This window comes from Equus przewalskii, chromosome 2 (genome assembly GCF_037783145.1).
Source record: "Equus przewalskii isolate Varuska chromosome 2, EquPr2, whole genome shotgun sequence".
NCBI classification, from domain to species: Eukaryota; Metazoa; Chordata; class Mammalia; order Perissodactyla; family Equidae; genus Equus; species Equus przewalskii.
In genome coordinates this window covers 106,991,927-107,004,228 of record NC_091832.1, presented here as the reverse complement: position 1 = coordinate 107,004,228, position 12,302 = coordinate 106,991,927, and the positions used below count along the sequence as shown (strand labels likewise).

The following is a 12,302-nucleotide window of genomic DNA, read 5'->3' as shown; positions in this document are numbered from 1 at the left end:
TCTCATCCATTCTTTTTCCAAAAACAATTCATGGCTTACACAGAAATATCTACCAGATGACCCTCTCCTCATCCAGCCTCTAATTTCCATAATGACAACAAAAGAAAAGGAAAGGAAGTCTTTTCCTTTTCTTCTTGTTGTCACTATGTAGATTTTCTACCAAAAAAAGAGAGAGGCAACAGACCTGCAAAATTGGATAATTGCCAAGGAAAAACTTGGCAGGACTAAGGTGGAGCCCAGGCATTAGGTGATTCTGCCGCAGGGAGAATCTAGGAAACACTGCACAAAAAGGGGTGAGTCTAGAAAACGGTTCAGGGGTCCTATTGGTCAGGGAATCTCAAATCAACCTGGTGAACGTAGTGAGGGTAGAGTCTCTAGCAAGACCCCTAATCTCAGTACAGGTCTGGATATGATTCTCTGAATCTGAAATCAATAGACAGCTTGAATTACAACCGTTTCTTAAAACAGAAGTGTTAGACAAGCATACATGTTTTAAAGGGAGAAAACATCTGTAATTTCCAACATATATATCAAAATTTGTTTAGAACGGAGAACATGAAAACTTCAAAGTAAGGTCCTTAATTTAACTGCTGAAATCCTCTGTCTTCTCAGACCCCTTAATTTATGGCCAGAGTTAGGACTGCTACAAGGCAACTGGGAAAATATCTAAGAATCGAGGAACTATATACAAGCAAACAGGTAAGGGAACGTGGTTACCCAGCTTTAGGCTTACCATTCAGCCAACAACCTGCTACTCAGCTTCAGCTTCGTCCTCAGCCCTTGGAAGGCAAAGGAGCTGAGGGGCTACTTCAAGGTCATTTCTGGCATCAGTGAAGCTGTCCAGGAGCACTGACCTTATGACTCAGTACCTTGTGCTCCTAACTAAACCAGTACGTCACTAATAGTACATCATTTGGATTTAATGCAAACATCTGCATACTGACTTGAACTCTAAGCATCCCACTAGATGTGATCTGGAGGAAAATTTCTATCTTTTTTACATGTTGAAGTTACACGAGCCAGGAAAAGATAAGGGTCTATCTAGTACTGAAATAGTAACATGCAACAATATATGATGATTTGGGAAGCTGTTCATTCTATGCCCAAAAATAATAAAAACGTCCAAATAGTCTTGTATATGGGAAAAAAAGTAGGAGTTAATAAAAATATCAAAAGAAAGTACATCAGCCAGCTGTTTCTAAAAACCTAAATAAAAATATAAGGAAAAAAATAGGGATTAGGTAATAATTCTAATATTAGTGAAACTTTTTAATATATTACTATTAATAACATTAAACAAAATGATGTTTAAGAACTGTTTAATTTCTAACTAATTACATTTAAACCTGAGATCTTCAAGAAAAATCCATTCGAGAATTTTCATATCTTGCGAGAAAAATTCAAAAGCGGAATTTCAACTTCTGTTTTGAAAGAACGTGGATTTCAACATTTATTCATTTGGCAAAAAACATCTATTCAGAACACCTTGAATTCAGATAAAGTGTTTACTCCTGGTTTGCACCTTTGAGCACTCTTCCAAACTCCCATTTGAAAATACATGGGGTTTGTTTCTTCCAATGTCACCCTGGGGGATGCTTACAAGTCCCGCTGTCGATGAAGCCTCTGAAGGGCCCGTCCACCCATCTTCACCTGCTCGGTAGCTCAGGGGGTCGGGGGAGGTTTATACTCAGATGACCGGCATCCTGGGGTCGCCCTGGGCATCCCGTGAACCTCCTGTTAGGAGACCTCACCTCAACAAGCCTGCTCTTGCCCAAACCACCATTTTTCAAGATATCTGTGGGGGGTGGGAGGTGGGAAGAGGGTGCTGGAAAGCTGGCAGGGATCGATCCGGAAAGAACGGGAGCTTTGGACTCACAAACCATAGGTTTAAAGCCTAACACTAAGCAGGAAATTGAACCTTGCAGTACTTGTTTTTTCATCTCCTTCATGAGGATTAATACCGTTCTCAGGGGAGTGTTGTGCCCGTCAAGTTACTAACGTAGGTGAAGTACCAAGCAGGGGTCCCGGTACCAAGTAGGGGTCCCGGCACAAAGTATCTGCTCAGTAAACGGTGGCTCTCATTACCCTGGGCGCTTCACCCCTGCCTTTGTGGTGCAGATTTTACATATCCTGCGAAACGGCTATAATACAAAATCCAAAAGTTTGGAATTTTCCAGTAATCTCTCCTCCTAGGCCTTTGCTTTCAACAGTCAACATTTCCGGGCTGTTTCCCCCACGTACAGCGCAATGTGTTCGCCTTGCTCACTTGCCTCTAAGTGGAGATCCGGGTCAGAGAAAAAAGATGAGAGATTTAAAGACTATCCAGTTGGCACCTCCCAGAATCCACAGGACACTGTGGGAAGGAGGGAAAGCGCCCCTGGGCGTGTGCATGAGAGCCCGAGGCCTGCGTGGACCTGCGCTCCGGGCGGCTCTCCATCCCCACCAGCAAGCGAGGCGGTCTGGCCACATGGCTCCATCCGAAAGGAGGAAGGGCGGCGGCGCTGCGGGCGCACGGGAGCCACCCGCCGGCGCGGAGCCGCCGCCGCCGCCCCCGCCGGGAAGGAGGGAGGCCCGGCGGGCGCGCTCACTTCCTGCGGCCCGGAGGAAAGACGTCTTGCCGCAGGGCGGCCGGCGGCAGGTCCGCCCCGGGAGCGGCCGGCTGCGGAGCGCGCCCGGCCGACACCTACGTGGCGCTGTCCGCCCGGGAGGCGCGGGGGGCCGAGGCCAGCCCTGGACAAGCCGCGGGACGCCCGGCCGGACGGGCGAGGAGCGCCGGGGGACAGCCCGCGCAGCCCCGGCCCCGCGGAGGGGCGACCCCGGAGGCGCGGGCGCGCGGCGCCAGGGGCAGGGGCGCAGGCCGCCGCGGGTCACCCACCTTTGTCACTCTGCGGGCCGTGTAGAGCCCCATGCCGTCCTGCACGCGGGACGACTTCAGGGAGAACCTGTCCGGCACGTACATGCCCAGCATCCTCCCGGCGCGGCGGCCGCCGCCTTGCTCAGCACCCGCGCGCGGCGCCCGGGACGCGGCGCTTCGACATGGGGGTGCGGGTGGCAGGAGCAGCCGGCGGCCCGGAGGAAATGGAGCTCTCCTCCCAGAATCCCCACCTCCCCGCCGATTCCGGGATCCCCCGCGGCTCAGCCCCTCCTCGGCCCGGCCCGGGCCCGGCCCGCAGCCGCCGCGGCCACTGCTGCCATTGCTGCGGGGGGCGCGGGCCGGGCCGCCGCGCGCTGATTGGCCGCCAGCGGGCGGCTCGGACCCGCGCCCGGGCGCAGAGCCGGAGAAGGCTGACCCCGCGGCCTCGAACGGAGCGCGGAGGCGACCCGGCCGCGCCCCGCGCCCCGCGCCCCGCGCCGCAGCGTGCGGACCCGCCCTGGGGGCTGCCCCCTGAGCTAGCAGTTCTGCCACGAGGCCCTGCAGCTCTCAATCGTTACTCCCCGTCGGGAAATTTTACTCTTTTCAGATGCAAAATGAAATGGGCCTTGACACAGCTGGGGACATCCTGCAAAACAGCTTCACCAAGTTCCAGACTCTAAAGCATGTTTGTCGTAGGGCTGCTGAGAACGATCCCTGAGGGCTAGGAAATTTTTTTCCTTCTTGCATCTGAGTTAGGCATCTTTCGTTTTTTCATGCCTCTTTCAGATAGGGCACCAATAAGCATGCTGATTTACTTACAGAGAAAGGGAATGTACACGGCCGGCAACGAATCCACTTCAAGTTTATTCGAAATTCGTCGCGAACAATTTAAGTAATATTTAAATCGAGTAGAAACTAGTTCTTTTATGATGCCCTAACCCCTGGGAACTTCTACACTTCCCAAGATAAACTATTTCTGAGACCTCTCTTGCTTGAAAATCATCCAACCTATGATAGATTTTCAGACATACCACAGTGGAGATGGGGGAGACAGCAGAGAACGCCCCCAAAATACAATTCGGTATCACAACATTGAAATAATGCTGCAAGAGTTGTTTTAGTGTTTTTTAATAAAATTAGTAGGTATTGCGGTGTGCTCAGAAGGAACTTTAAAAGGCTGTTTCAGCCTTCAAGACGAGCCCAAAGCTTTCTGCTCATTTCTCTTGCTGTTCTTGGTAATTTTCTACTCCGGGGTCTTGTCTTGGAAACCATTTGACGTTCCCGTAAACGTTTTATGTTCCTTATAAACCGTTAAAAATAATAATAATTTTGACAGTTACAGACCTACACAGTTAAAAAACAAAGTTTGCCTGAATAAACTTTAAAGATCTTATTGGCTTTATTCAACGATCCATGAATCAGGCGGCATCCAATCTGGCAGCTAGAAAGCAACCCCCAGGGGCTGGACGAAATGAAAGGCTTTTATAGGCAAAAGGGAGCAGTAACAAGGAAGTTATACTAGGCAGAAAAGTGGATTGGCTGTTGCAAGGTTGTTTCCTTTAGGGGATGGCCCGGGTCTATGGCGCAGATGCCCATCAGGCATCTCCTGTTGACCGGTTTTAGATTTCATTTCTAGGAGAGCCGAAATTGTATTTAAGATAAGTCTCAGTTTGAGGACGTGCAGCTTAGCATAAGTGACTCCATTTGAGGCCTGTTGTCCTGTTTCTAACAACACACACTGCATGGAAATGATTCCTGTTTCTTCAGGACTAAGGAAAGCCTTGGAACACAAACAGTTCCTACTTTCCTAAGTAGATGAATTTTATTAAAATTTAGAAAAAGATTTGGGTTTTTTTTTTTTTTGAGGAAGATCAGCCCTGAGCTAACATCCATGCCTATCTTCCTCTGCTTTATATGTGGGATGCCTACAACAGCATAGCTTGATAAGCTGTGTTGATAGGTCTGTATCCGGCATCCAAACCGGTGAACGCTGGGTCACCGAACTGGAAAGCACAAACTTAACCATTGCGCCACCTGCACAGCCCCTAGAAAAAGGTTTTTAAAAAAAAAATTATGAAGACAATCATGTAATAAGAATATTTGGAGATTTTAAAGAATGGAATAAACGATCCTCTTTTTGAAAAGTGTAAGGTGAGCTTTGCCAGGGATGGGATAAACAATGCCTTAATCTTTCTCTGAGTTTTGATCCCTTTGACCCACCGTACAAGATGGTGTCTAACTTTCTGTAGGAGAAAATGAATCAATAAATAAACAGAAAGTTTGTTAGGGGGAGGATTTGGAATTAGATGGCCTTGAAACACAAAATAGGTGTTCAATAAATATATCTTAATTAAAAGTCAATTCTGAGGCTCATCTGAGATTTTCAAACTAGTCTATGGTGAGCTTAGAATTCACTTGCTGTGCCTCAAAGAAGCTGGACTAAGTAGGTTTTCTTGGCGTCCTTTAAACCACTGCTAGAGCCAGGCCAGACCAGGTCCACTGAGCCCAGCTGGAACCAGACCACAATCCAGAGAGTGACCCATGGCTTTTTCCCAGGGCCCTCAGTCCTTCATCAGACACAATCTTTCAGTCTGGCCCTCAGGCTGCCCTGGCTTCTCAGTCAAATGCTCTGCCATGTCTCTTTGGGCAAAGAGGTTTCCACAGCTTTTGATCGCGAGAGAGAAAAAGAAATGTTTTCTGGTGTCATTCTGAGACAACCCCCCTTCACTGCTGACCTTTGCTTTGGCGTAGCTCCCTTTTGGTTGCGTGCGATGTTTCCGGGGAACAAAGTTGCCAACTTAAGAATGCTCATCTTTCTGAATGTAGGCAAGTTTACTAATCAGGAAATGGTGAAAAATGAATGTTTGTAAAGATAAATCTGAAATTAATAAAATGAGAAACTTACCAGATCTCTTATGATTCTCCATCAGAGATTTTGTTACAACTGGCGCAGTCTATTTCATTAAAGCATGCAGTCTTCTTTTCATCCATTTGATGGAGTGTTCTAAAGATCTACTACCTAAAACATGGAAACCAGCAATAAAAAGCTCAATAATAATCTCTATTACAACACATAAAAAAAGATACATGTTTGCCAAATCAAAATGCACAATACTGACCGGAAATTTGATTTTGAAGCCCATAAGACAATAGTGGTACAATGAGTCATTTCTTAAAACTTTAAAAGCTAAAAAGTGACCTTTCAATATTATCTTTGAAAAACGGGAAATTAAAAGTCTGCTTTATATCAAGAGTTTAAATCCAGTCTTAAAAAAATAAGTAAGAAAATAAAAATATTGATGTTAAAGTACTACCATGCATCTGATTGACTTATTCTAGAAAATACTGCACTATCTTGACACAATAGAAATGACTCCGAACACATTCTCTCTACTTTCACAGTTGCTTTCGGAGGAAGTTTTTTTCACTGATATACCTAAAACAAGCTCTACTTACTGAACTCAAACTTGTCTACTTGTTTTCTCATTACAGGAGGAGACTCGAATTATGATTCAATATTAATTATTTTACCACACATACTGTCAAATTCTTTTGACTGTGTCCCGGTTATTAATGACTGTTTCCAACTGCCATGGTAGAATAAAAGCCTGATAGAAAAAACACTGAGGTTTACTTGTCTTTAGTTTCCTGAGAGTCAGAAGGATTTTGCAGTGAATGAATATAAAACCAAGTTTACTGAGCAGAAAAGAATGAAGATTTATTTGGCGCGACTCAAAAAAAGAAAAAAAATCCTTGAAAATAAAATCCAGAATGGAGTTGTTATATTCTTGCTCTGAAACCATCTCTCCTTAGCATGGATTCCACAATAGCAATAGCACCATGAAAAGACAACCTTGAAAGCTGAAAAGAATGCTCATGAAATTTTCCTTATTCTTTTGGTTTTAAGTGATGACACCAAGGACTTGACAGGAGTACCAGAGAATCATAAAATCCTTTAATTAGAAGAAACCTACAAGTTGTTGGGACCAGAGTAATGTTCTAAAAAGAAAAGCTGAAGGATAAATCAGTGGTCATCTCACCCCAAAAAGTCAGTGCTGTTCATGGAGCAGAGTATGGAAGGATAACAGGAAGCTGAAGGAAGACGGGAGGAGGAAACCAAGAAGGATGAGAGTTTCCCTTACTGAATACCTAGTATATGCCAGAAACTGGACTAGGATCTTTGTATCTATTAACTTAAAACCATAACAGCCCTGCAAAGTAAGTTTTAATAGCCCCATTTTATGCACTAGGAAACTGAATTGCAGAGAGGTGATTGATCTTAGTCAATTTCACATAGCCATGAAGTGGTGGAGGTAATTCAAACCTGGGATTGGCTGATTCCAATGTCCTTGATTCTATAGCCTGCTGACTCAGTCCAGCCCACTTTCCAGTGACACTTCCCATGAGGCTTAGCAGTTGCTCTAGGACAGGTGGAATGCTCCATTTCTCTCTCCCTTTTCTTCTCTTTCATCTCCTCTCTCAATCCCCCTCCAACTCTTCCTCTAGAACTGGGCAGAAAATATGATTGGCCAAGGTCAATAGAAGAACTGCCTTGTGATCAGATGCTCCAGTGCGGTCCAGTCAACTGTGTCTAAGAGAAGACAGAGTCATGTGATTCTCCAAGGATATCTGTAGATAAGACCCTGCCTTTACAGAAAATTTCTCTGAACCTGACAGATATTTTGAGGCTTGACCTATTTATAACCACAGCCTAGCTCATCCACAAATTTTAATACACAGAAATGATAACATTAAAAAACAATAGCAGGGACAGGCCCGCTGGCATAGTGGTTAAGTTCGCAAGCTCTGCTTCAGTGGCCTGGGGTACGCAGGTTCGGATCCTGGGCGCGGACCTACACAGCACTCAGCAAGCCATACTGTGGTGGCATCCCACATACAAAACAGAGGAAGAGTGGCAGGGATGTTAGCTAGGGACAATCTTCCTCACCAAAAAGACAAAAAACAAAAACAAAAAGCAATACCAATGTCCCCACGTTTGTCAGAAACTCTCAATTTGTTCTACTGGTTTCCTTTCTCCTTTATTAAAATAAAATGGTGACTTTGGAGCTGAACTTTTATTTTATTTTATTTTATTTTTGGGGAAAGATTAGCCCTGAACTAACATCTGCCACAAATCCTCCTCTTTTTGCTGAGGTAGACTGGCCCTGAGCTAACATCCGTGCCCATCTTCCTCTACTTTATATGTGGGACGCCTGCCACAGCATGGCTTGCCAAGCAGTGTGTATGTGCACACCCGGGATCAGAACCAAGGCTGCCGAAGCAGAACGTGAGAACTTAACCACTGCATCACTGGGCCGGCCCCTGAACTTTTATTTTTTTAAAAAAAGAGGTCACATTCTTAACATACTATTCCAAATAAGTATGGAGGAATCTTAAATGATCATTTTCTATAAACTCTCTGAAACTATGTAAAGAGTAAAAATAATAATCACATTAATTATTATAGCTTCTCACTAATTACTTAGCACAGAGGCAAGAACTAATTTTCTCCTTAGAGAATGTTATTTCCGATAAACATCACAGTTGAGTGCTGATGTCTTGCTCACCTCCCAATAAAATGGGGTACATACACAACCAATGGTATCATTCCCTTCTGCATTGGGGTCTCTGTAAGACCTCCTCTCTACCAACTGTCTCTTTTATTTTTTTATTTATTTGTATTTTTTCTTTTCCTCCCAAAGCCCTCCAGCCCATAGTTGTGTATTTTTAGTTGTGGGTCCTTCTAGTTGTGACATGTGAGATGCCTCCTCAGCATGGCCTGATGAGCGCTGCCATGTCCATGTCCAGGATTCGAACTGGCAGAACCCTCACTGCCGAAGCAGAGCGCGCGAACCTAAGCACGCTGCCACGGGGCCGGCCCTCAACTGTTTCTTCTCGTGTCTGGCAGCTTGAAGTTTCACATGGTATTTCATATTGAGAAAGGTAAGCTTCTTACTCCATCCTGTTATGCTGAGTATGCAATCATAGCCAATTAACATTGTTTGAAGATCATTAATTTTAGAATTTCTTTTTGTCCTTTCCAATTGTAACCAAGTACTGTATGAATGAATGAAGAATGTTATTTTTCACTTCGCCTCTCAGGGAGTTCAAGAAAATAATGTTCATTAACATTGGTTTACTTTGTTTTAAAAAGTCTTTGTAAGAGAATAGATTAGAGGCTACTGGGGGAAAGGTGGGGTGGGGGGTGAGCGCAAAAGGTGAAGGGGTGCACCTACAACACGACTGACAAACAATAATGTACAAGTGAAATTTCACAAGGTTGTAAGCTATCATTAACTCAATAAAAATTAAATTTAAAAACATAAATAAATAAATAAATAAATAAAAAGTCTTTGTAATTAGGCAACAGCATATTAATGTTACTCATTTCTAACCCCAACAAAATTTTCTGTTGCTAAAATAGGTCTGTAGAGTTTAAGCTCTTATATCCAAACCTAACTTGTACAGTATTTAAATCCTATATGTGACCAAATAAGAAACAGTATATTATTTTGAAAGTTACTAATACTGTTTGCCCTAAAGGTACTTAAATCTTTTGTTATAAGAGGCTCGTCAACATATGGAAAACCAAATTGGAAGACTTCTGGCTGTGTGACAGGTGTATTCTCCAGAGAAAAAATACCAAAAAATTTTAAATAATCAAATATGGGAAAAGTAACAGATTCTCTTATACCATTGGGCCAAATGTTTCCTCCATGAATTATAATCCAGCCAGCCTTTGCACTGCTGTTCTCTTTGTTGGAGGAATTCGGTTATTATAAGTCTCTGTTTATTGAAGGCCACTATGCAGCTGTGAAGAAAGAATTGGCATCATGCTAATTCCCCAAGTCATCAGTTCTGATCGTTTCTGCAAAATTTTAGCACAAAGAACCTTAGACCAGAAGGAAGCAAAAAGACTTTAAAAAAATCTCAAAGACCATGCCACAGTCTGTGCTAAATTATACAGGCTACGCACAAAAATAGCTCTGGAAACCTCTTGCACCAGACACAACTGCCGGGAGAGTCTCCCTCCAGCACTCCTACTGTGGGGAACTCCTTTCTCTGAAGAATGCTTCCCAGTCCTTGGAGTGGCGAGGGCCACAGGAATGGCAAGGATTTTGGAGTCAGAGAATAGGGAGTTTGAATCTGAGATGTATTAATGTGAGACCCTAGGAAAGGTTAATAAGCATTCTAAAACTGTTTCCTGTCTGTAGGATGAGAATGATGATGCCTACTTTGTAGAGCCCCAGGCACAAAATAGGTTCAAAATAAATAGAAGTTATTGTTATAATTGCCATGGATTAGGACTGAGTTTCATAGCTATAGTTCAATGTTCTTCACCAAGCCACCGGGGTTAGCTACAATTACACAGAAGTGAGGCTATTAACTTGCACTATGGCGCAGGCAGCCTGCGATCATCCTTTTGGGGCAAGAATGATGTCTTTAATATCTGTATAATGCTGGCTGTGAGACAATGCTGCTTCCACAGAGGCCAGCAGAGTCCTACAATGAGAGCTCGTAGGAAACTTTTTTCTTCTCTGGGCTCATAGATCACTTGTGTCTCCCAAAGGGGGAGAATATAAACCTACCAGTAGTTAAATTGTGTTAGCCATATTTTATCAGTTTGTTGTCCTTGATTATACACACAATTTATTTAAAACTTTGTAAGAAGTTCTCCAATTTTTAACTTAAATTATGTGGTATCTACTTAAAAAATGAATCTTTAAGATCATCGTGTATTCCTGCAACAAGTATTTATAGAACTCCTAATTGTGTGCTAAGCACAAAGACTAAGCAATACAAGTTATCAGACTTGGCAAATACAAGAGTGCATGAAAATAATACTGTAGTAGACTCTACTTCAGGGTAGAGAAGAGGAGAAAAGGAACCTGTTCAATGTGTTACAAAAGATGTCCCGTGCAATCTGTGTTTCTGCCCAGTTGGAGGCAGAGCGACTTTGTGAGGAAATGACGTCTTCCTAACAAGGAGGCCTTCACAGCATCTCTGTCACTATAGCAGCTATTTCACTAATAGGAAGAGAACACGGATATGAAGCAGTCACATTAGAAACAGAGCACTAGGGGCCGGCCGGGTGGTATAATGGTTAAGTTCCTGTGCTCTGCTTCTGTGGCCCAGAGTTTGCAGGTTCGGATGCTGGGCATGGACCTACACATTGCTCATCAAGACATGCTGTGGCAGTGTCCCACATAGAAGAACTAGAAGGACTTACAACTAGGATATACCACTATGTACTGGGGCTTTGGGAGAGGAAAAAAAAGAGAGAAAGGAAGATTGGCAACAGATGTCAGCTCAGGGCCAATCTTCCTCACCAAAAAAGCCTGCAGAAAAAAAAGTTGGACTCTCAGTTATTTAAAAAAAAAAAAAAAAGGAGGGGGCTGGCCTGGTGGTGCAGGGGTTAAGTGCGAACGTTCCACTTCAGCGGCCCAGGGTTCACCCGTTCGGATCCTGGGTGTGGACATGGCACTGCTTGGCACACCATGCTGTGGTAGGCGTCCCACATATAAAGTAGAGGAAGAAGAGCATGGATGTTAGCTCAGGGCTAGTCTTCCTCAGCAAAAAGAGGAGGATTGGCAGCAGTTAGCTCAGGGCTAATCTTCCTCAAAAAAAAGGAAACAGAGCACTATTATCTTGCACAGACACAGCAAACATCTTGCAGAGCTTACAGAGGAGAATCAAAGCCTTTTCTAAGCATCAGTTGATAATCACCCAGCATTAACATTTTGTGTTTGAGCAAGTGCATAAGCAAAGACAGACTCAGCAGCAAGGTTCCTGAAGCAAAGTTGATAGGACATTTTAACTTGAAAAAACAATTGTAAGAAACATATTAATATGTTAGACACAGAAGAGGATTTATAAGGGCCAAAATTGATTCTTTACATACAAGGTTAAGAAATGGGGAGACATGGGACAAATACCAAAACCCAGCACATATAGTATATGTAGTCAATTGTACACATAGCAAATTTTAAATTGATATGAGGAATGAGCTTCAGATTGTTCTGGAGAGGATGAGCACTATCGTCTTAATCAAATCTTTCATTAGGTGCTAAACAAGTTCCTCTAAAGTTAATCAAATATCAAGAGCAGAACTGAGGACCTTTACTTGTACTTTGCCATCAAAAGTCTGATGCCCAAAGTGGGCAAGGCACAATAACCAGCATTCCTTGCACAATTCTTTCTACATAACACTGAATTTTGTCTGGGTACACTACATTACTCTGATATTTAGGAAAGATAATTAAAGTCAACGCCAACAAAAAGTACTATTTGAAATCTTTGTAATAGTTTTCAGACAATAAGGATGTAGAGATGAAATAATATGAGTTAATCTTAAAACCATTCGGTTCATTTATTTTGGATTCCTGAGTCCAATATTTCACATACGTTCCCTTCTTCCATCCCTCTATTTTTTTCTCTTTTCCTGCCA

At 43.5% G+C, this 12,302-nt stretch overlaps 1 protein-coding gene across 7 annotated transcripts in view; it reads right to left on the bottom strand.

Moving 5' to 3' along the window:
* The window catches only part of PRDM5 (PR/SET domain 5), a 186,687-nt gene extending 183,388 nt beyond the window's left edge, over window positions 1-3,299 (bottom strand). For 3 of the 7 annotated variants that reach the window (XR_011537227.1, XM_070609215.1, XM_070609214.1), the window contains exon 1: window positions 2,876-3,228. Coding sequence is in view for 6 of the 7 variants with exons in the window: in XM_070609215.1 (XP_070465316.1) it covers window positions 2,876-2,968 (93 nt within the window). In the remaining variant the exon portion in view is untranslated. Of the gene's footprint in view, window positions 1-2,875 lie in introns of all 7 variants that reach the window. The other 4 variants (XM_070609212.1, XM_070609210.1, XM_070609213.1 and 1 more) reach the window with 4 other exon arrangements.
* Window positions 3,300-12,302: the final 9,003 nt, after the last annotated feature.